At 43.8% G+C, this 21,444-nt stretch overlaps 1 protein-coding gene across 2 annotated transcripts; it reads left to right on the top strand.

The window, feature by feature from the left end:
- Positions 1–20,395, top strand: wasla (WASP like actin nucleation promoting factor a). Of its 2 annotated transcripts, XM_031564145.2 has the most exons (11): positions 2–590; positions 4,674–4,808; positions 5,287–5,373; positions 5,689–5,785; positions 7,908–7,931; positions 11,714–11,894; positions 13,810–13,852; positions 16,152–16,305; positions 16,856–17,418; positions 17,615–17,723; positions 19,253–20,395. In XM_031564145.2, exons 1-11 carry the CDS (start codon positions 486–488, stop codon positions 19,312–19,314), a joined length of 1,560 nt encoding a protein of 519 aa, XP_031420005.1. In that variant the 5' UTR covers positions 2–485; the 3' UTR covers positions 19,315–20,395. The 2 variants fall into 2 exon arrangements, with proteins under 2 accessions (XP_031420006.1, XP_031420005.1); XM_031564146.2 differs by lacking the exon at positions 7,908–7,931 and having other exon boundaries at positions 1–590.
- The last annotated feature ends 1,049 nt before the right edge of the window (positions 20,396–21,444 follow it).

Raw genomic sequence — 21,444 nt, 5'->3', positions numbered from 1 at the left:
CAGTAACAGGACCTGTACAATTGTGGAAATGCATGTTTGTTTTTTAATGCTATCTTTTGTCTTTAGTAATATTTTAAAGGCATTTTCTTTTCAATTCATTCTATTTTTTCAAAGGGATTCTAGACAAATGTTGTAGACAAACTGAATCGTTCCCCCCGCCCAAAACTTCCAGAGTAGTTCATCCTTCCTGCTGCCATGTTGGATTGAGGAATCGTTGTTGCAGTTGGACTTCAGGAATGAAAGTTTAGCTTGATATTGTTTTCACAATTTTTCCTGTAAACAGTGAATGTAGCGATTAGGTTAGTCTAGTGCCAGGGAATCTCAGAATACAACAAATTTACCACCTTCTTGTTGTCAGAGCAGTACATCGAAATGATCCTGCTACAGGCCATGATGAACCATGAAGATCCGTGACTTCATATATTTTATATAACAAATATTTTTAGAGACAGAGTTGTGTTTTTGATCAATTAAACATTCCCATCATGAGTAACCATCTTCCCCAGCGGCGAATAGCGAATATTGGCTCCCTACTTCTCACACCACAAGAGAACGAATATCTCCTCAACCACCTAGGCAGGAAATGCATCGTAAGTTTACAGTTTACTTTCTGGATTTAAGCGCTTTCATACTCAGGTGGTTCGCATTGTGCTATTATTCTTTTTAAAATATTGCGATAATTAGGGTAGTTATGGTTTCCCAGCAAGTGTTTATGCTTCTATGGCAGGCAGGAAAGTAAGCCTGTCTTGGCATTTTGATTTTGACAGCCGAACAAGCTACCTAGCCTAGCTACTTTCCTATTTATTGCAGCCTAATGGAATGATTCCTGGCCCCGTGCAAAGGGCGATTTCTGTAAGTCTCGATGAATATGACTGGAAACAGTGGTGTGTTTTAAAGATTTTTTTGGATGGCAGATTTAGTCAGGTTAATAATGAGGAATTGCTTTTCAATTGCTTTATATCTATGTTGCATGCCAGCCATGTTTTCATTCTTTGATGACATAGTTACTGCAGCTTGGGTGTATGTGAGCTTGAGAACCTTATTCACTGTCAAGTAAGTGCAAAGCGATTTATAAATATGATTGGTTCCCTGTGGTGGAATTTCATCACCATAAGCTGCTAATAAAAACAATTTGTAGGCTAACTTTTTAACTCGTGCTGTAAAGGCTATGGAAATTAATTCTGGAGTGCTACAGTTTGGTCGTGCCATGCAAATGAGTGGAACATTTACCGCAATTATGCTGAAAGATTGCAACTGATTGTAAAATAAACTGGAGAATAGCAAAATGATGCAATGTTGGTGTTGAACAGCACAATACGCAGCAAAAGTCTATAAGATTTAGGCTTAAAAGCTACATGCAATTAGACAGGCCTCCACAAGTAATTAAAGCACGCTAACAGGCAATGCACATTACTGCACATACAGCAGCACGACCCAGGCCTATTCTAAAAATCTTGTCATGTAGTTTCATGAAAGCACTTTACCAATGCATTGCTAGAAAAGAAGTTAAGCTTCTCCAGGATGTCGCTTTTAACAACCAAACATTTGTTTCTAGACCAGCCCGGCTGAGTCAGCACTGGTCTGTGCCGAGATTTGAGGTGCCATTCTTCCTGTTGTTGAATAGGAGACGTGTTTTGAGTGAGAAGACCTTCCTCGTGTTCATAAATTGCAGAGATTTGAGGTGGCATTCTTCCTGTTGTTGAATAGGAGACGTGTTTTGAGTGAGAAGACCTTCCTCATGTTCATAAATTGCAGAGATTTGAGGTGGCATTCTTCCTGTTGTTGAATAGGAGACGTGTTTTGAGTGAGAAGACCTTGCTCGTGTTCATAAATTGCAGAGAAGGAACAGAAATCAACTCTTTGGGTTAGGGTTTGATTGATGAACACCCCTTACGAGTTTCCTTGTTATTTCTTTTTTTTGACGGGCAGTACGTCGTTTTTGTTGTCCAGTATACATTTTGACAAACGTTTTGACTGTGCTGTTCCTTGTGATTCCATTTATTCCTTTTGGGGGGTTAGGGTAGCTTACATTTTTCCGGGCAGGCGTTATCAAGAGGCATCAGAATCTTTCAAATGCACCTTGCTACTTGCACATTGTCTGGTCTGTTGATCATCCCCTTGGCAAGAACTTAGACAGGAGCTGTGGCACGGTCCCAAAAGAGCTGTTCTAATAACTACTTAGACATGACATGACCGTCAGGAGTAGGAGGAAGGGTTGGGAGGAAGAAGGGATAGTGTTTCCTTCTGTGCACAAAGAGAAGGGGGAAACGCTAGCACTCCCTGTGTGTGTTATTTTCAGACTGACTAGTTTGTCACTAGAGGTATCATACACTGACTCCCCATAATGCAGCCGGGTTTGTTGCTGGGCTGGGCTGGGCTGGGCTGGGCTGGGCTGGGCTGGGCTGGACTGGGCTGTGGCTGGACTGGGCTGTGCTGGACTGGGCTGGGCTGGGCTGGGCTGGCTGGGCTGGGCTGGGCTGGCTGGGCTGGGCTGGGCTGTGCTGGGCTGGGCTGTGGCTGGGCTGGGCTGCTCTGTCCTCAGCGAGTTTCAGACAAATGAATGGAGAATGACAGTGCTGCTTTGATAGGAGTGAGTGGTGACTGCATACGAGACCCTGTGATTTGGCTTTCAGCCGTCCATGTGTTCTTCCGTCCGGTGCTGGGCTGCTGGGCTCCTGTCACCAGAGACATCAAGCACTGGGCACGAAGCAAGCCCAGACCAGGCCTCAGGATACTCACTCACAAAACCTGCTCTGAGGAAGTGCTTACATGAAAAGAGTCTCGGATGTAGAATACATGCATGCTCATCAGTTAAAACCCAAGAGGTTCAGCATGTTTTGACTGGTCCCTGGCACTTGGTGTGCTAACTGGTTGGAGCCAAGCAAGGCAGCAAAAAGACTTCAGAAAGAAGAACTTGAGTGAAAACTGTAATCTCAGGTTTTTCTATTAAACAACATGGAATCACCTTCTGCCACTTAAAGCTGCAGTCCTCCGTTCTGGTGAAAGGTTGTTGATATTTGTGCTCAGCAACCAATGAAATGCACCCTTCTTCTCTGTGCTCCTGAAGCAAGGTTGGAGCACAAACTCTCCCTGTTGATTGGCTATAATAGTGTTGCCTTGGTCCGAGTCACTGTTTCCCATGCACAGAGCCAGGAACATACTGGGCACACATACTGGACAGGCAGCTAGAGAAACAGGAGGGACATTTTGCAGAATCAGATGAAAAGTGTCATGGATAAAATAAAGGACTGCACCTTTTAAAGGTGCAATACATAGATTTGTACTGTCTGCCATGTTTCCAGACATCCCCTAATAACAGACTTGTTCTTATGCATCTTGGTTTCAGGTGTTTAATGTTCCTTAGTGGGATTTCCTTACAGGGCAGAACCTTAGATCTGCAACATTTAAAGAGCATAGTGCTGATGCTGATCTAGGCATTTCTCTCGGTCTAAAGCTGTGGTCCTGACACATCTGTGGTAAGCTCTAGTCAGCATTACCTGTTTCCTGAGGGTTCCTGTCATACAGGAAAGAGGGAGGTGTGGTAACGTTTAAGAGGGCTGAGAAGGTCAAATTGCTCTGTGTAGTCTGTGTGAGTTGGTGAGGCTGAGATGAGACACAAGTCTGTTAATCATCTTCTCTTCACATGCATTGGTAACACAAGGTGATGGACACCTCTCACATGTTCAACATTCGTATTAGATGACGTCTTTGTGGGACAAATACCCACAGCACAACCTTTGCAATTATTACGAGAATGACACTATTCTTTATCGTTCTGGTTTCACCCATGATGTGTCTTACCCCCGAAAAAGTAGAAAACCAGTTCTAGAGGACTTTATGGCCCTCTCCTCATAACCAGCTCCTGGGGGGGTCTACTGATGCTCCACATCTGGTTGAAGATCACAGCAGTCTGCTTGTGAAATCAGCATGAAATGAGAGTCTTCTAAAGCACTTCACCAGTGCTTACTCGGCACTTCTCAAGGAATCAGGTTTTCCACAAAGACTCTGGAGCTACCACAGTGTCACATAGTAACCACAAGGATGGCTTTTTCAGCTGAGTATCTGCAGTAACAGTTTGCAAAGCTGTTTGAAGTTTATATTGCGCTGAAGTTATTTGCTGTCCTCTCACATTTTGTGAGAAGCACAAAATAATAAAATATTTGTTTGGAATTTGACTTAGTCTACTTGTTATTTTTTTTTTGTCTACCAAAATGCTTTGTGTTGTTTTTATTTGAGTGTGCATGTGTTTGCCTGTGGAAATATTGCACCCAACAGTAGGTCTTCCTCTTTATGTTTCTGTGATAGCCTTGAACATATGGCCAGGATGTTGTTCTGAGAGGTTTACATTGGATACATAGCCTGTGAGAAAATGACTAAATAGGGTTATAGGCACTGCACTGTCACAAAAAAGCAAGGGATGTTGTGTCTTGTATCTGAATGGGTTCACTAATGGTTGAATTTTATACTGTAACTGATCAGTTATGACCAGCATGTGTGCAATGTTGATGACGTGAATTGGTGGTGTATGACTGTTCACATGAATACAAAAACTCTTCTTAATAGTCTGATTAAATACACAGACGTGAGCGAATGTTGGATAATCGTTTCACATGTTGAGTTGTTAAGTGGAGTTTGAGTGTTTTAGCATAGCTGATTCCTCTCTCTGTCTCCAGACCCTCTGCTCAGCGGTTGTGCAGGTGTATGGGGCGGATCGGAGCCAGGCCTGGGTAAAGAGATGCTGTGGCGTAGCCTGCCTGGTCAAAGACAACCCCCAGAGGTCTTATTTCATCCGGGTTTATGACATCAAGGTAAGACCGCATCCCAGCTCTTGTCATACTAGTGGCGGACAAATCCAAATGCTTATGGACATTTTTATTTGCTAAATTATATAGATGACACTACATCATGCTAATAGCTTTATTGCATAATCATTTACGGTAGTCATTTAGAATTTTAAAGATGTGTGTCTAGGCCTACATGGCAACTCTGTTTGGGTTTGGCACAGGCCTGCTAATGGTGTTATCTAACCACATTCAACACAAGAATGGGTTCAAATAGGAACAGGACTCTGGGCTTTAATAACTAATTAAAATACAACTGCATCAGTCGGTTTCACATGGGAGTGGTCCAGATGTTGTGGAGTTTTGTGTGATGCTTGTATTTACAGTTGATCATAATCATTACAGTTTAGCACAATTCTTAATGCTATTCTGCTTTTGGATAGTGTTTTTGGCGGAAATATGTTATTGCCTTTTTTGTGTTTAAGTGCTCTGCTTTTTGTTTCAGGAGGGGAAAATTCTGTTTGAACAGGAGCTCTATAATAACTTCGCACCTAATAGTACCCGAGCATACTTCATTTCATTTGCAGGAGATGTAAGTCTTTCTCTTTCCCCAGTCCTTGTGGATCATTGAAGCTAATTTAATTTGGTGTTTTGTAACTTTGTGCTAATATATTTTAGTATAAGTTACATGAGTATAGCGTTATCTCAGCCAAAAATCTGTTGTTCATAAAGGATTGCAAAGTAGACCAAGGTGTGTCCACCAAAGCAGATTCATAACTAATAATCACTGGACAAAGCTTTATGTTGTGGAATAACCCTCAGTTTGTTGTTGTTGTTGTTGTTGTTGTTTTGTGGTGGAATAACCCTCAGCTGTTTCATGTTGACAAAACTCTGCTTCTGCCCCCAGGGCTGCCAGGTTGGCCTGAATTTTGCCAGTGAAGAGGAGGCCAAGCGATTTAAAGCAGCCCTCGGTGACCTACTCAATCGCCGATCACGAAGGACAGGTAAGTGTGGGGACCACTGTGAGGTGTCAGCTCCTCTCCGCTCCGCTCCGCTCCGCTCCTGTGAGGAGATGATGTGCTTGCTTCTGAGTGACAGAGACCAGGGTGGTATTCGTCGCACGTGGTTTAGTGACAAACCTGGATAAGTTAACTCAGAGTAAGTGGTAAACCTCTTAATAAAATAACCCCCATTGGTTCATTCTCCTAGCAAAACAACGTCAGAGGGCTCTTCTATTAGGAGGTTTACCACTTACTCTGAGTTAACTTGTCCAGGTTTGTCACTAAACCACGTACGACGAATACCCCACCAGGACCAATCCTGAAGGACCTCAGGACCTCACTGGTTATCCATCTGCTCATCCCAGCCTGTCAGAATGTGTGCAAAAGACACTGAACATTGTTCTGAACATGCATGGATGAACATCCAACGTGTGGATGGATAACTCAGTAGAGTGGTTCTGACATCTTGATTTGTTGATGTGTGCATGGTCCTCTGGGGTTGATTTTGGGAAACTCTCTTTCTAACTGAGCTCCAGTAACATCCAGGGGTGTGTTTCCCAGTGATGGCATCTCTTGGCTTTCTACAAAGAATCGAAAGGTATGCCTTACTAAAGATGTTTATTTTTCTACAAGGGTTTCCCAAGCTACCATTTAAGAAAATAAAACACATAGAGGCTGAATCTGTTTCTGGAATCGATTATTGTCATTCACATAGCTGTGATGAGCATGAGTCAGATTGGAGTGCAGGTGATCATTATTAGAAAGAACATCAGCAAGAAATATTACGCAAGTCAAACGAAAAAGAAAATTTGCCAAATTAGGACGGTTGTAGGCTAGAAGTAACTCCTAAATCTGTTTCCTCAAGGGATTCAAAATGAACAGTAATTCATTTTAATCCAATTCTTTTTACAGTTTGTATTTAACGAAGCACACAATGTAATACAACACATATCTTGATCTTAAAACACAGTGTATACGTCTAGACTGTGACACAACATTTGTACTCTCTAAAATGTTTGTTTAACCTGAAAACAGTGTTACGGTATAGTTAAGAGTGGTCCAAACCAACCTTACAAGAGTATCTCTTAGAGAAGGAATGCCTTAGCTAGGGCCGCTCTGGGAAACACCTTGAAAAATGAAGGTCCATCTTAAGGTACTGACGAAGTGTTAAGGTCCATCTTAAGGTATATCTTACGACGGGCGAAGTGTTAAGGCCCATCTTAAGGTATATCTAACGACTGACTAAGTGTTAAGGCCCATCTTAAGGTACAGTATATCTGAGGACATCTGTAGCGTAAAGAAGGCTCTGGGAAACATGCCCCTGGCCCTTTTGCTTTCTGCCAACTCCTGTCTGGATTCTGATGAAATGTCAATACTTTGGGGTGGGCTGGATCTGTAAAGTCTCTCCTCTCCTCTCCTCTCCTCTCCTCTTTACTAGACTGTAGAGCATTTAGTAGATGTACATCTTTGCATCTTTAACCAAATCTAGTCTTTTGCTCAACTTTGCTCTCTCTTGGTCCAGTTCTCTCTGGACTGCTGGCTAGGCTGTGATTTGTTGTTGGATTTTCACCCTGTGGGTTGGGTGCTCTCAACACAAAACAGAGTCGGCCCATGTGTGTGTTGACTCTCCATGTGCCAGTTTAAGCAGTTTATGTAGAATAGTGTTCTATGTATTCAATCATTAGATTCAATGTCACATGAAATGTTGCAGTGAACACATCAGACTTTATCATTCAGAGAATTTATCTGGTCATTCAGAGATCAAGATCTTGAGTTTAGTCAGTAGACTTTGAACTTGCATCCATGTGACACGCTCACTTCACAGCCTCTCTTCCTGGTAGACAAAGATAAAATGGGCTCCAAGATTGGGTGGCTTTGAACTCTGTCCTACTTTTTAATCTTTCCACTGGACTCATGGGACTAACTTAAAACACCTGTTTTCTAGCCCTCTGCTTGCCCTTCAGCCACCCCTAACTGCCTCTCCTCCTGTCTGTGGACCTAACCCCCTCCAGTGGTTTTGATTGGGCTTCCTAACTGCCACTCTTCCTGTCTGTGGAGCTAACCCACTCCAGTGGTTTTGATTGGGCTTCCAAATTCTTAACAATGTCCATGTTTTGTTTTTCAGAAAAAAGACGCGACCCCCCCAATGGTATGTGACTGTTGAAAGACTGTTTTCTGTCTCAAATTCTGCTCTTCCTTATTTTGCTCATTTGAATTACTGGTCATAGCAGAAGGACAGCGGACATTTTAGCCCATTAGTCTGCAAAGAGAAATCATTTGTGCATCCGTGTGTAAGTGCAGATGCCAATCTACACAGTCACCTGTAGACATATATGCACACAGCCATTCAAACCCATGCCACTCACTCACTCACTCATACACACCTAGTCCACTGACACACAACCCAGCTGAGCCTGACCCTGACCCAGATGCATGAAGCCAAGATCAGAAGTCCCTGTGCTGATCCCTGGGGGTCAGTCGGAGGAAACAGAGGTCGCAGTGGCCATGTGATCTACACATGAGTCAGCTACTCTCTATGGTAGCTCCACCTGACTCAGCTACTCTCTATGGTAGCTCCACCTGACTCAGCTACTCTCTATGGTAGCTCCACCTGACTCAGCTACTCTCTATGGTGGCTCCACCTGAATCAGCTACTCTCTATGACAGCTCAACACCCAAACCAGTCCAGCAGTGCAGTTTCATGGTAGCTTCACACTTAGTGCTTAACCATTTAGCTTCAGTCTCAGCTGTTTTCCTCAAAAGGCAGGCAAAGAAGGCAGGGTTTTGTCAGCATATTATACTGTAGATCCACCACAGGGCTTTTTTTCAGTTGTGTTAATTTTGAATTTGAATTTGAATTTTGGGTTTGAATGACAGGTTGAAACATCTCCAAAGTCATAAACAGTAATGGCCTGCAAGAACATGCTGCAAATTACACATGGACAGTGGCACAGATGCAGGTTCTTCCTTGGATGCTCTTCTCTGCCGTGCCTGACATGCACTCTAATTATTAGCTAATTAACAGCTCATTGGTAACTGTTTGTGGTTGTGTTGTTGTGTGCTGTGTCCTCCCTGAAGTGTTGATGATGCCTTCCACTGCATTACTAACCTCAGAAACCATCTCACAGCCACTGCTGTTGTATGGGAGGACGTTGTGTGTTAAAGATAAACTTGCTGTGTTTACAGTCATCTTGAATAGATGGAGAAACTTCTGGTCCCTTGTTCAGACTGCCAAGCTCTCCACGAGGTTTGAGGTGTTTAAACTCACACTTGTGCTTGCCTCGAGCTCTTGAGGTTTGAGGGGTTTAAACTCACACTTGTGCTTGCCTCAAGCTCTTGAGGTTTGAGGGGTTTAAACTCACACTTGTGCTTGCCTCGAGCTCTTGAGGTTTGAGGGGTTTAAACTCACACTTGTGCTTGCCTCGAGCTCTTGTGGTTTGAGGGGTTTAAACTCACACTTGTGCTTGCCTCGAGCTCTTGAGGGCTCTTCTCTGTTCAGCTTCTCTGATGATGAGATCATAGGGACATTCCAGCCTCATTACACTGGGTGAAACTGCCAAGTCAACAGATTTGCCCTCTGTGACCCCTGAGGCCGTTTCCGTATGTGGTCCTGCCGTTTACTTTCTGTCGCCAGAAAGAGTGTTGAGCATGAAAGAGAGGCGGGTTAATGATTGTCATATAACTTGTCTTGTGATGTCTCCATGTCACAACAGTCAATAAACCTTTCATGCCTTCCTTCCTTGAAAGACTGGAAAGAGGCCAGCCTGGCTCTGTGGCATTAGAACTAGCTGTCTGTGTAGTTTTTCAGTACTTGTACTGATAGTTATCCAGTTTTTTTCATGACCTGGCTCACCTACATACAATATTATTATTGTTATTATTATTATTATTATTATTATTATTATATTGTTACCATAGTTTGGATAATTTGCTGTTGCCTGCATTCTAGACTAGTGTGGTATATACTGAAAAAGCACAGCTGTCTTCTGTTTCTTGAGGTGGGCATCATGCTTATAGTGGTGCTGAAGAATGCAAAGGCTGTGCTATGGTTTCTATATATTTAGAACCCCTCGGCTGGTAAAACCATAAGTTATTGCCCAACATGTCCCGGGACCTGTTCTCGGGTGAACCCTGCAAAAACAACAAAAACCCACAAATTTGAGAACATCATGCATTGCTTTTCAGTTTGTCATCGTTGTTTCCTCTTCAATCCTGTAGACTTAACTTCCCATAGTAATGAAATAAACACCTGGGTTTATATATATATATATATATATATATTTATATAAGGAGTATCATCAGGAGGCAAAGAACAAACTGTCATTTATTTGGAGTTACGTAGTCGGTTCCAGAAGGATCATGATTGGTTATTTTCAGGGCAAATGTCGGGGATTATAGAGGATTAATGGTGGTTTTAGAGATTATATAATATTCCGTTGCATGTGTGATTTCTTGGGATTACTGTTCCAGTCAGAGACACAGAGCTGAAGGAGGCTCATCAGGAGTCAGAAGTGGAGTGTTGGGGGCTGCGGATGCTTTCTGGGGAATGCTGTGCTACTTGGTCTTTTATTGGGGCTTCTGATCCCCACATCACTTCCTCTAGAGTCTAGACAAACTGAAGAGCTCAGTGGACTGGCTCGCGTGTGTCTGGTAGGACAACGATGCGCTGCAGGGGCGATGATGTTCTGCACCACCTTCCTCTGTACACCATCCCAGGATTTAGTAAATAGCTTGCCTGAGCGAGACCGCTGCTTAGCGGCCCTCCAGTACCTGGTGTCACCTGGGGACCAGTTCTTTGCTCTCCGGTCCCAGCCGGCCGTCTGTCTGTCCACGGGCTCAGGCAGATCTCGAAGTGTCCTCTGGGAGACGGATGCACTCTCCCTCTGGGAGGGAAGCAGCAGGACGCGGGTGTTGTGCACGGTACTGACCCCGTGGCCATGGGGGGAGCCCAGCGTAGGGGGTGTACAGGTAAACAACCCCAGCATGTGTGGCATCTCCACTAGGCTGGGAGCTGCTGTGAAGCCCTTGATGATGGTGCTTTGAATGGATTGCTGCTGTGTGGCTTTAGTTAAGTGCTATTGTCTCAACTTGAAGGTGCTGTAAATTTCAAGTTTAAAACAATTTTCAAGACAGTTTCAAGCATCATATTGCATATATTTGCATTATCTCTTTACCTTGTTGCTTTTTAAGAATACCAGAGTTGGTCTGGCTGCATTTTAGTTTTGATGAACTCCACCTTTCAAAGTAACCCATTCTACTTGTTTGAGATGCTGTGGTATGTTATTGTGAGTTTTCAAAAGTAACCCATTCTACTTGTTTGAGATGCTGTGGTATGTTATTGGGAGTTTTCAAAAGTAACCCATTCTACTTGTTTGAGGTGCTGTGGTATGTTATTGTGAGTTTGCAGGAAAGGCATGGAATCCTGACCAGCACCCACTATTGGATGAGAACTCAGAACTCATTTACTTTTCAAAACTTTCTTCAGCATCACTCTCCCTGTTGATATTGAGTGATTGAGTCGTCCTGTAGCTTTAGAGAATGAGATCCATAAAACAGTGACCCAAATGGACTTTTTGAACCGTGTCTGAGTGTGAATGAATGTACGTACGTGTATCCATGTCTCGTGTCTGTGTTATTAGGATGGAAAGTCAGATCTCTTTAAGTGCTCCAGCTGCTGCTTGACAGTGTGTGATTGCTGGCCTGTAAACTCCCACTCCCAACTTTGCAAATCCCCCACAGCATCTCCACGTGTAAGAACAGAGCTGTATTGTTCCAGGGCCTTATGGCATCTGCCCGGTTGGACGGAACGCCCTTGCCCAGCTCGCATAGCTCCATGTTGTGCATTCAAGCCCCTGGACAGGTTTGACATCCATGGGAGCCTGACGTCCGACACGCTGACACCCCCTCCCCCTTGTTTACCTTCTTTCCCAGGACCGCCGTTACTCATGGCAACTGTTGACATTAAGAACCCGGAGATCAACAATGGGCGCTTCCACAACAACTCTCACATCAACAACATGGTCCACAGCAGCCTGGGCAAGAAGGAGAAGAAAGTCAAGGGCAAGCGAAAGAGGCTAACCAAGGCTGACATCGGCACCCCCAGCAACTTCCAGTGAGTACTAAACTATCTCTTCCTCGCTCGTTTAGTTTGTCAGCTTAATAGAGAGGGGCTGAGATTGATTGTAATAATATGTGTGAGCTTGTTTCATTATTCCTTCATGGTTCATTTCACACAGTCCGTTAAGTTAGTGTGTTAAGATTATTGAAACACCTAACCTTTAATCTTTTAGATAACATCCCAAGGGGTTCGCCGCTTCATGTTGGCTCCTCCCATAGTGCTGTAGCAGTGTATAATGCTATTTGTCAGCTCTGTCTGTACCCCCCTGTCTGGAGGGGGGTGAACTTTGCGTTGTTATTAGAGTTTGTGTCATTTGAGCTCGGTATGTGTGTTTCTCAGTTAGTGCTCACTCTGGTGGCTCAGTATGTTGTGTTTTCCCTGTTTCATTACATTACATTTACATTTACATTTAGTCATTTCAAAGACGCTTTTATCCAGGGACGCACAAGGGAGAGAATTATTAAGTTACAAGCAATAGAGACCTAGTGTAACAATAAATACTATTTTACATAACACATAGAAATAGAAGTGTAGGAATGTAACTGCTATAAGTGCAAGTTAAGTACTAGTAGAAATGCAACTTAGGAAGGGAGGTGCTCTCTGAAGAGTTGGGTCTTCAAGAGCTTCTTAAAGGTAGTGCTAGGCAGCTCGTTACACCAACGTGGAACTACGAATGAGAATAGTCTAGATTGCCGTACTTGCGATGACGGCAGTGCTAAATGACGCTCATTAGACGAGCGCAGCATCCTGGGGGTAACATTTGCCCTTACAAGAACATTTAAGGAGGTGGGAGCAGAACCAGCAATCACTCTGTAAACAAGCATAAGTGACTTGAACTTAATGCGACCAGGAGGACGTTACAGTAGTCAATGCGGGTTTGTACCAGCAGCTGGGTGGCATACTGGGTTAGGTACAGCCTGATTTTGCGGATGTTGAATAGAGCGAATCGGCACGACAGGGAGACCAAGGCAATGTGGTTGGTGAATGTTAGTTGGTCATCGATAATGACACCTAGATTTCTTGCTGCTTTGGAAGGAGCAAGAGATAAGGAGTCAATTTTGATATCAATGTTGCTGTGTATGGCCTGTTTGGCTGGAAAGACCAACAGTTCCGTTTTAGCCAGATTAAGTTGAAGGTGGTGATTTTTCATCCATGTGGATATATCAGCGCGACAGTCCGAGATCCGCGCCGAGACAGTGGTGTCCTCAGGAGGGAAAGACAGATACAGTTGGGCATCATCTGCATAGCAGTGGTATGAAAAAACATGCGAGCGGATGATAGGGCCCAACGAGGTGTTGTACATGTCAAAGAGAAGTGGTCCCAACACCGAGTCTTGGGGCACCCCTGTGGTGAGGTGGTGAGGTACAGACAGCTGACCTTGCCATGGCGCATTGAACGAGCGCCCAGAGAGGTAAGATTCAAACCAGGAGTGTGCCCTGCCAGAAATGCCCATACTTGACAGTGTAGACAGAAGGATGGGGTGGTTGACTGTCCAAAGCGGCTGATGAGTCAAACAGGATGAGAACCGAGGATTGAGCTGCTGCTCTAGCTGTTTTTAGGGTCTTTGTCATAGACAACAGGGCTGTTTCAGTGGAGTGACCGTTTTTGAACCCAGACTGGTTTGGTGAAAAGTTGGAGAATAGTTTCTCAGAGCTGTCTCTCAGTAAGTGCTCACTCTGGTGGCTCATATGTTGTGTTTTCCCCTATCTCTCAGTTAGTGCTCTCTCTGGTGGCTCATAGGTGGCGGTGGTGGGGAAGGGGATGCTCAATTACATTGTTTCCCAGTGACTTCATGTGTGTGTATCCATGCATGTTTGGTGTATGTGTGCTCGTTTTGCTTGTGTCTGTTTACTGTCTCTATATACTGTGTGTGTGTGTTCACCAAGGACCGCCTTATGTTCTGTTCTAGGCACGTTGGCCACGTGGGCTGGGACCCAAACACAGGTTTTGATGTGAGTACCACAATAATGGCTTGTCCTGCACACACACAAACACATACACACACACACTAACACACAGACACACACACACTAACACACAGACACGCACGCGCACACGCACGCGCACACGCACACGCACACGCACACGCACACGCACACACACACACACACACACACACACACACACACACTTCCCTATGCAGTGTAGTACTGGGAAGCACAGAGCTGGCCCCTGTGGTCATGGCATGATGTAATGGCACAAAGCCTTTATGTTCCACACAGACTATAAGCACATACTGATGCTGTTATGCTTTCATGCCTTCTGCTTCCCACTCCACAGAAACGAAAGCCTTGTGTCTGACTCTCTGAACACACACACACACACAAACAGGAAAACAGGAAAACAGACCTTTGCTAACATGACTTGTGCTAGAAATCAACACCCACATCCCAATAATGAAACTCTAGGTGGGACTTAGCTTAATTAAGCTATTCGGTTGTGTTAGGACAGTATGAATATGAGAATACTAAAAACCTATCAGTACATTCCAACGGGACCCAATATTGACACATTAACACTGGCTCGGAGTACTGAGCAGAGGAACATGTGGTATAGGCAGCTGTGAAACCCACACACTTACTCTAACCATCTCAATGCTCTAGTCATGGGGCAGAAAGTATGATGAATTTCAGATATGCACACGTGCATATTTACTCCACACAGTGGGCTACTGTCCGATAACGAGAGGGGTCAGGTCTCACACTGTCTGGGTCAGTTACACTATCTCTCCATAAGGTGGCGGAAGTGTACAAACAAAGGAGGTGGATTTTCATTTTTCTGTCCATCTATCTACATGCCAAGAGCATCAAACCTGATATTGTTATCATATCGTAGCACAAATGGGGTGCTAATACCTGTGATTCCCACCCCTAGTCTCTTTAATGTGGCCATCACTTGGATAGTCACTTTAATGTGGACGTAATGTGGACATCACTTTAATGTGGACGTAATGTGGACATCACTTTAATGTGGACGTAATGTGGACATCACTTTAATGTGGACATCACTTTAATGTGGACATGACTTTAATGTGGACATGACTTTAATATGGACATAATGTGGACGTCACTTTAATGTGGACATGACTTTAATGTGGACATCACTTTAATGTGGACATCACTTTAATGTGGACGTAATGTGGACATCACTTTAATGTGGACGTAATGTGGACATGACTTTAATGTGGACATGACTTTAATGTGGACATGACTTTAATATGGACATGACTTTAATGTGGACATGACTTTAATGTGGACATGACTTTAATAATGTGGACGTCACTTTAATGTGGACGTAATGTGGACATCACTTTAATGTGGACATCACTTTAATGTGGACATGACTTTAATGTGGACATGACTTTAATATGGACATAATGTGGACGTCACTTTAATGTGGACATGACTTTAATGTGGACATCACTTTAATGTGGACATCACTTTAATGTGGACGTAATGTGGACATCACTTTAATGTGGACGTAATGTGGACATGACTTTAATGTGGACGTAATGTGGACATGACTTTAATGTGGACATGACTTTAATGTGGACATGACTTTAATGTGGACATGACTTTAATATGGACATGACTTTAATGTGGACGTAATGTGGAGAGGCTCTGCAGTGGTGGAGCCAGACCATTTTTATGGGGGTGGCCATGCTGAGACCATTCCTCACATGGGCATGGCACATGGGGGTGGCACAGACACTCATGGCACATGGGGGTGGCACAGACACTCATGGCACATGGGGGTGGCACAGACACTCATGGCACATGAATGTTTGTTTTTACTGCATGGCAAAGCGCTGTAGGCCAAATAGTCACTTTGGGTTCTGCTTAGGAGCCATAGACGTGAAAAGAAAGTACATTTTGTGCCGTTTTTGATGTGCCAAAATATCTTGTTAAATTACGTTCACAACCCTGAGAGCAGTGAAGGACCGTGGGTTGATTTATTTAGACGATGGTGATTTATTTTTTGTATCAGCTAGGAAAAATAAACCATTGGAGGGTTCCAATCCCCAGAGAAAATGTTTACTGTAATGGTGTTTTCACGCACTGGGAGACAAAAAGGTCCATAGAAATGCATGATTTGCTAGCTAGGTCATTTTGAAGCCATATTTCTTGCATAACCAATAGGCTTGACATAGATGAATTTGATTGGCTGATCACCATGATGTGCCTGGTAATGTTTTCCCACCTGAAGGACACTTTAACACACACACACACTCTCTCCCTTCCCTCATTCCAGCTGAATAACTTGGACCCTGAGCTGAAGAGCCTGTTCGATATGTGTGGCATCTCCGAGGCCCAGCTCAAGGACAAGGAGACATCCAAAGTCATCTATGACTTCATCGAGAAGAAGGGCGGAGTAGAGGCTGTGAAGAATGAGTTGAGGAGACAAGGTGAGAGCAAGAGAAAGAGAGGGAGAGAGAGAGAGAGAGAGAGAGAGAGAGAGAGAGCACTTTGGAGCAGGGGTCTGGTCTGGGATGGCCGTGAGTAAGCATCCTTTGGCCAGAAGGGACCTAGTGAGGCCTGGGTGCGTGAGATGATGTGTCTGCACATCACCAATGTAGAGATGCTGTGACTCTGACATCATTGAACATTGATGATGTCATAGGTGATGTTGTACACCTCAGTCTCTACATTTTGTCATTACACCTGTACATCCTCAAAAATAGCCCAAGCTGTCATGCCAATGATGTCAGTTGGTTAAGGTAATATGTTTGGTGTGTGTCAGTTAATGATTAAAGACCTCGCAGTAGTAATGGAGAGCTAGAGGTGGTTTTTCATATTATGTTGTACTGGTTCATTCCACTTTAACATCACAGAGGGCATACTCTGATTATAACTTACGATTACACTAACACCCCTTAGCTAGTGTATAGTACCGTTTGGGTATAACTTTTGAACTGAGTATAAAGAATCTCTCAAGTGTCTCTTTTGCTTTTTTAGCTCCACCACCTCCTCCATCTCGTGGAGGGCCCCCTCCACCTCCCCCTCCACACATCTCAACCCCCCCACCCCCACCCCCTCCGCACATCTCAACCCCCCCACCCCCACCCCCTCCTCCAGCCCGCGGCCGCGGCGCCCCCCCCCCCCCACCTCCCTCCAGAGCCCCAGTTATAGCGCCTCCCCCTCCACCCCCCACCAGAGTAGCCATGGGCGCCCCGCCTCCCCCTCCTCCTTCCAGAGGGCACCCTCCTCCACCACCCCCAGCCCCCTCACACGCCTCCCTGGCCCCTCAGGCTGCCCCACCACCTCCACCCCCGGCCCCTGTGTCCAACGCAGGAGCTCCACCCCCGCCACCACCACCACCGCCTCCACCCCCACCTCTGCCCGAGATGGAAGGGGGGGATGCCGGGGAGCCCATGGCTCCGGGCGGCAAGTCGGCCTTGCTGAGTCAGATTCGTGGCGGTGCGCAGCTGAAGAAGGTGGAGCAGAACAACAAGCCGGTGTCCAAACCGGGCCGAGACGCACTCCTGGACCAGATCCGCTCTGGCATCCAGCTCAAGACCGTAAGGGCTCCCATCATCTCATGTGTCTCAGTCCTAATGTAATGCACAGGGGTTCACATACGTCACGCTCATGCCTAATGTGGAATAAAAGAGAAACATTTAAGCTGTAGCACTTCATAAACAGATATTTGTACATTTCTAGTGGTAGTCCCTACAGACTGTATGTGAGTGTGTGTGTGTGTGTGTTTGCATTCAGGTGCCTGATGATCCAGAGTCTGGCCCTCCTACCCCGGCTCTCTCGGATGGTATAGTGGGAGCGCTGATGGAGGTGATGAAGAAGAGGAGCAAGGCCATTCGCTCTTCAGGTTAGAGCAGTCCTCCATACTTACTGTGCTGCTAGAATGTTTGGGAACATTTCTGAAAATCTGTTTGAATATGACCCTAAATGAAAGGTACAGTATGGAGGGTTCCGGCCGGTCTATTAGCAGACATGGAACATAGTATTCATTATTAGGTTTTTTCATGATTGTATAATCACCTGTAACTACAAATAGTTGTGTTTTCGTTAGCTTAGAATAAGCCCTTCGTTATCCACCATGTTTCTACTGTAGCCCAGCATGGACAAACCAAAACACTGGCTCTAGATGCCTCTCGTGTTTTATTTTTGGGTACCTGACAGCCACAGTAGCTTCTCCTACACCAGTGGTTCCCAAACTCTTTACTCTTCAGCTACGTACCACCCCCCCGTCTAAAAAAAAATAAAAAATCCTTTCCACCTTTTAGTTGAATTCCGTTTTATTCCGTTTCGGCTCATTTTGTTCACCTTGAGGTAGATTGATAGCTTAAAATGAGTGAATAATATGTGCCACAAGTGACCCAAACCTTCTAAGGTTGTTGTTTGCCAGCCATCAACAGAACAGAAGACTAAAAAAAAAACATTATTTGCAGGCGATTGGGAAGATGAGCAAATTAATTTGACAGGCTACGGAGGTCTGTGTGTCAACCGTTGAATAGGGGGGCGTGGCCGGAGCGGAGTTCAGCACATACATGACATTTTCTCAGTGGTTTTGTTTTTTAATTAATGCTTGTTCATCGTTGCAATCGTTGTTGTGTTTATTAGAAAGAAATACAGTCTTGCAGGACAAAATACTGGGGAATTTGGGCGATTTTGATGCACAAAATGATGTTTCCGTCTGAAAGTTGCAATTCTGTTTCAAAGGGTACATTCCGCGAATTCCGTCCGTTTTCGTTATCTCGGACATTTTCTCCCCACGTACCCCCTGAACCACTTTGCGTACCCCAGTTTGGGAACCGAGGTCCTACACAATTGGAAAGAGAGAGGTATTCAGTTGGTTGCAATCTGCAGCCTCACCACTAGATGCCACTAAATCCTACATACTGTACCTTTACAAGAAGTATGTGAAAGTGTGTGAACCAAACCCATCCCTTCAACAAGTTCAAACCAATATTTCCCTTGGTTTCTGCCACACAATATGGAGTCATTTTGACCTCCACCTTCACAAACGCTCTTCAGCCCAGTGCTGGCGGTGGGCTTTGGTACACCATAGTTCTGTTGAATTCAGATCCATACTTTGACTCTGCCAGTTCGAAATCCAGACCTTCCTCTTCCACCGACTCAAGTTGAGATTGTTGTCTTTCTAAAAAGACCCACCTTCGTTTGAGCTTCAGTAAAAAATCCTGCCACAATGCAGAATAACTGGTTCTGGAAGTGATGGCATGCTGTCCTAATCTTGATATCCTTGTAAGCGTGTTCCTTAAAATGTTTTTGTCCACACCCTTGTAGTTGCATTCTGCACCCTGCATGATTGAAATGGCACTTTGTCTGTGTAACATTTTCAGTATTTTTTTTAATTTGCAATCTTCCTCTTTTCAGATGAAGACGATGATGATGATGACGACGAAGACTTTGAAGATGATGATGAATGGGATGACTAGTTCCCTTTGCCATTCCCCTTGCCCTAAACAATAACTGACACTAAATTTCTCATGCTTCCAAAATGATATTCAACCTGTGTAAATGGTCTGGCCTTTTGCTGTATATTTTGTTGCTTTGGTTCATTTTTGATTCATCTGTGCAATACCTCATTTAATCTTTAAAGGGTTGTCACGTATCCTCTGTGAAGTGATCTTCAGGATCACCAACACAGTTGTGTACAAGGTTGTGTTCTGTTGTAGTTTGTCTATTAGAATGTTTTGTTTCTGTTATCTTCCCTCACTAACGAGGAAAGGGAGATGGGCCAATACCCTTCATGTTGAAATTTGTTTGAATAATGATGAAGATAACACTATTTTCATACCCAACTTTTCTCTACCTTTATTTCAAGTCTTAGTGTAGCACTGTACATTTTGGTGAAAAGAATCCTCTTGTATGAGATACGTAGCCACTGTATTCACTCATGTAAAAACCTACACAAGGCTATTCAAGGCTGTTATATAGATTTTTATTTTTATTTTTTTGTTTGCACGGATGAGAAGAGGAAATTTACACAGTGAGCTATGTTCACTTAACTGAGTTAATAGAGGATGGCGATATGTCACTGTGACTTGTTTAAAATGCACATGAAACATGAAGACTCCTGAGATGAGAGACTTCTGATAAATAGCTTTAGGTATGGGTCCGATGCTCTTTGTCCTCTCTGTAATATGAACTATGAGAAGACACCCGCATTTCTTATTTGGGGATTTCTTATTTTGGGACACCCGGATTTCTTCTTCAAGGTAAGCCAGCTGCCCACCTTCACAGTATCAACCTCCATGAGAATTTGCTGCCATACAAAAGCAGTTGACGCAACTCTCATATACTAATTTCTTTAAAGGGGTCTTTGCTTAACTGACTGCCACAGGCAAATTAAAATGAAGCTGTTTTAACAGTGCTGTCTGGTTGATGATTTTTTTTTTTACAGTCCTTGGAGTTTGTGCTGCATTACAAAAACATAATATTGACTTCAAACCTTGGAACAGGGGTTGGAATGGGAATACTAAATTGTATACACAAATAAATATTATTTACAACACACTTTATCTGTTTTCATTTTTAGTTTGGGAGGGTGTGAAGGTCATTAAGGCCATAGTTGGGTGGAGGGTGTGAAGGTCATTAGTGCCATAGTTGACACTACTGAACTGTTTAAGTATGCACTAAAATAAGGAAAGGCCTTTCTATGCAACACTATGGACATGGTTCATTTTAATACTAGCATATACAGTCATCCATTTGTTTCCTCTTGTCCTCAAGAGCTGTGGTTACTAGTTATACATAAGTACACTATTCTGTAGATTTGAGAACTTCAGAGTCTGTAATATATTCTGACAAGTAATGACAGGCTCCGTTTAATATCAGACAAATAGCAGAGCAAAGCACTATTATCGGTCACAGTAGTTGTTATATCCACATTTATTTTGGCATGTTGACGTTAATGTTAATCCAACGTTAGATGAATATCCCACATTTTTCTGTACTCTAAATTATCTTCTTGGCCATGGAAAGAGTTTAGATGATCTTAAAACATGAAAACATCAAAAGCTGCCGCTCTGAATTGAGATATTACATGACAATTGAGATAGGGTTCAGTTTAATCACTTCTAGACCTTTACAAGCGTTGTTGTTTCTTTCACACATTGTTTCTTTCACAAACCCATGGTATTATGTACTTACAGTATGCACTAACTCTGGTGGCATTTATCTGTGAAATGGCTGGCAAAGTTGAAGTATTATCCAGGCTGTCAAACCAAAATGGAGAGGGAGGCGGCAGAGGGGTAAAATAGTGAAGCGTTTTAGCACTTAAACATGACAGAGTTTCCCAGTGAGACGACACATACAGTACATTGTGTGGTGATACCATTCTGTCAAACCAATTATATATAATAGCACACCTCTCGGTCCTTACACTATCCATGTCACGTATGACTAAATTAGAACTGATCAGGATCATTAGAAACACTGGAATTAAATTGGGGTAAATTGTATTGACAAAAAGAAATTCCCTGTCCCATGGGATAAGGCAGGACTAGTGTTTGTGTATGTGAGTTAGTCTGTTTACTATGGTGTCAGGACACTAAAAGCCATTC

The sequence above is a fragment of the Clupea harengus genome, chromosome 3 (assembly GCF_900700415.2).
Source record: "Clupea harengus chromosome 3, Ch_v2.0.2, whole genome shotgun sequence".
Classification (NCBI taxonomy): domain Eukaryota; kingdom Metazoa; phylum Chordata; class Actinopteri; order Clupeiformes; family Clupeidae; genus Clupea; species Clupea harengus.
This window is presented reverse-complemented; position numbering and strand designations above follow the sequence as displayed.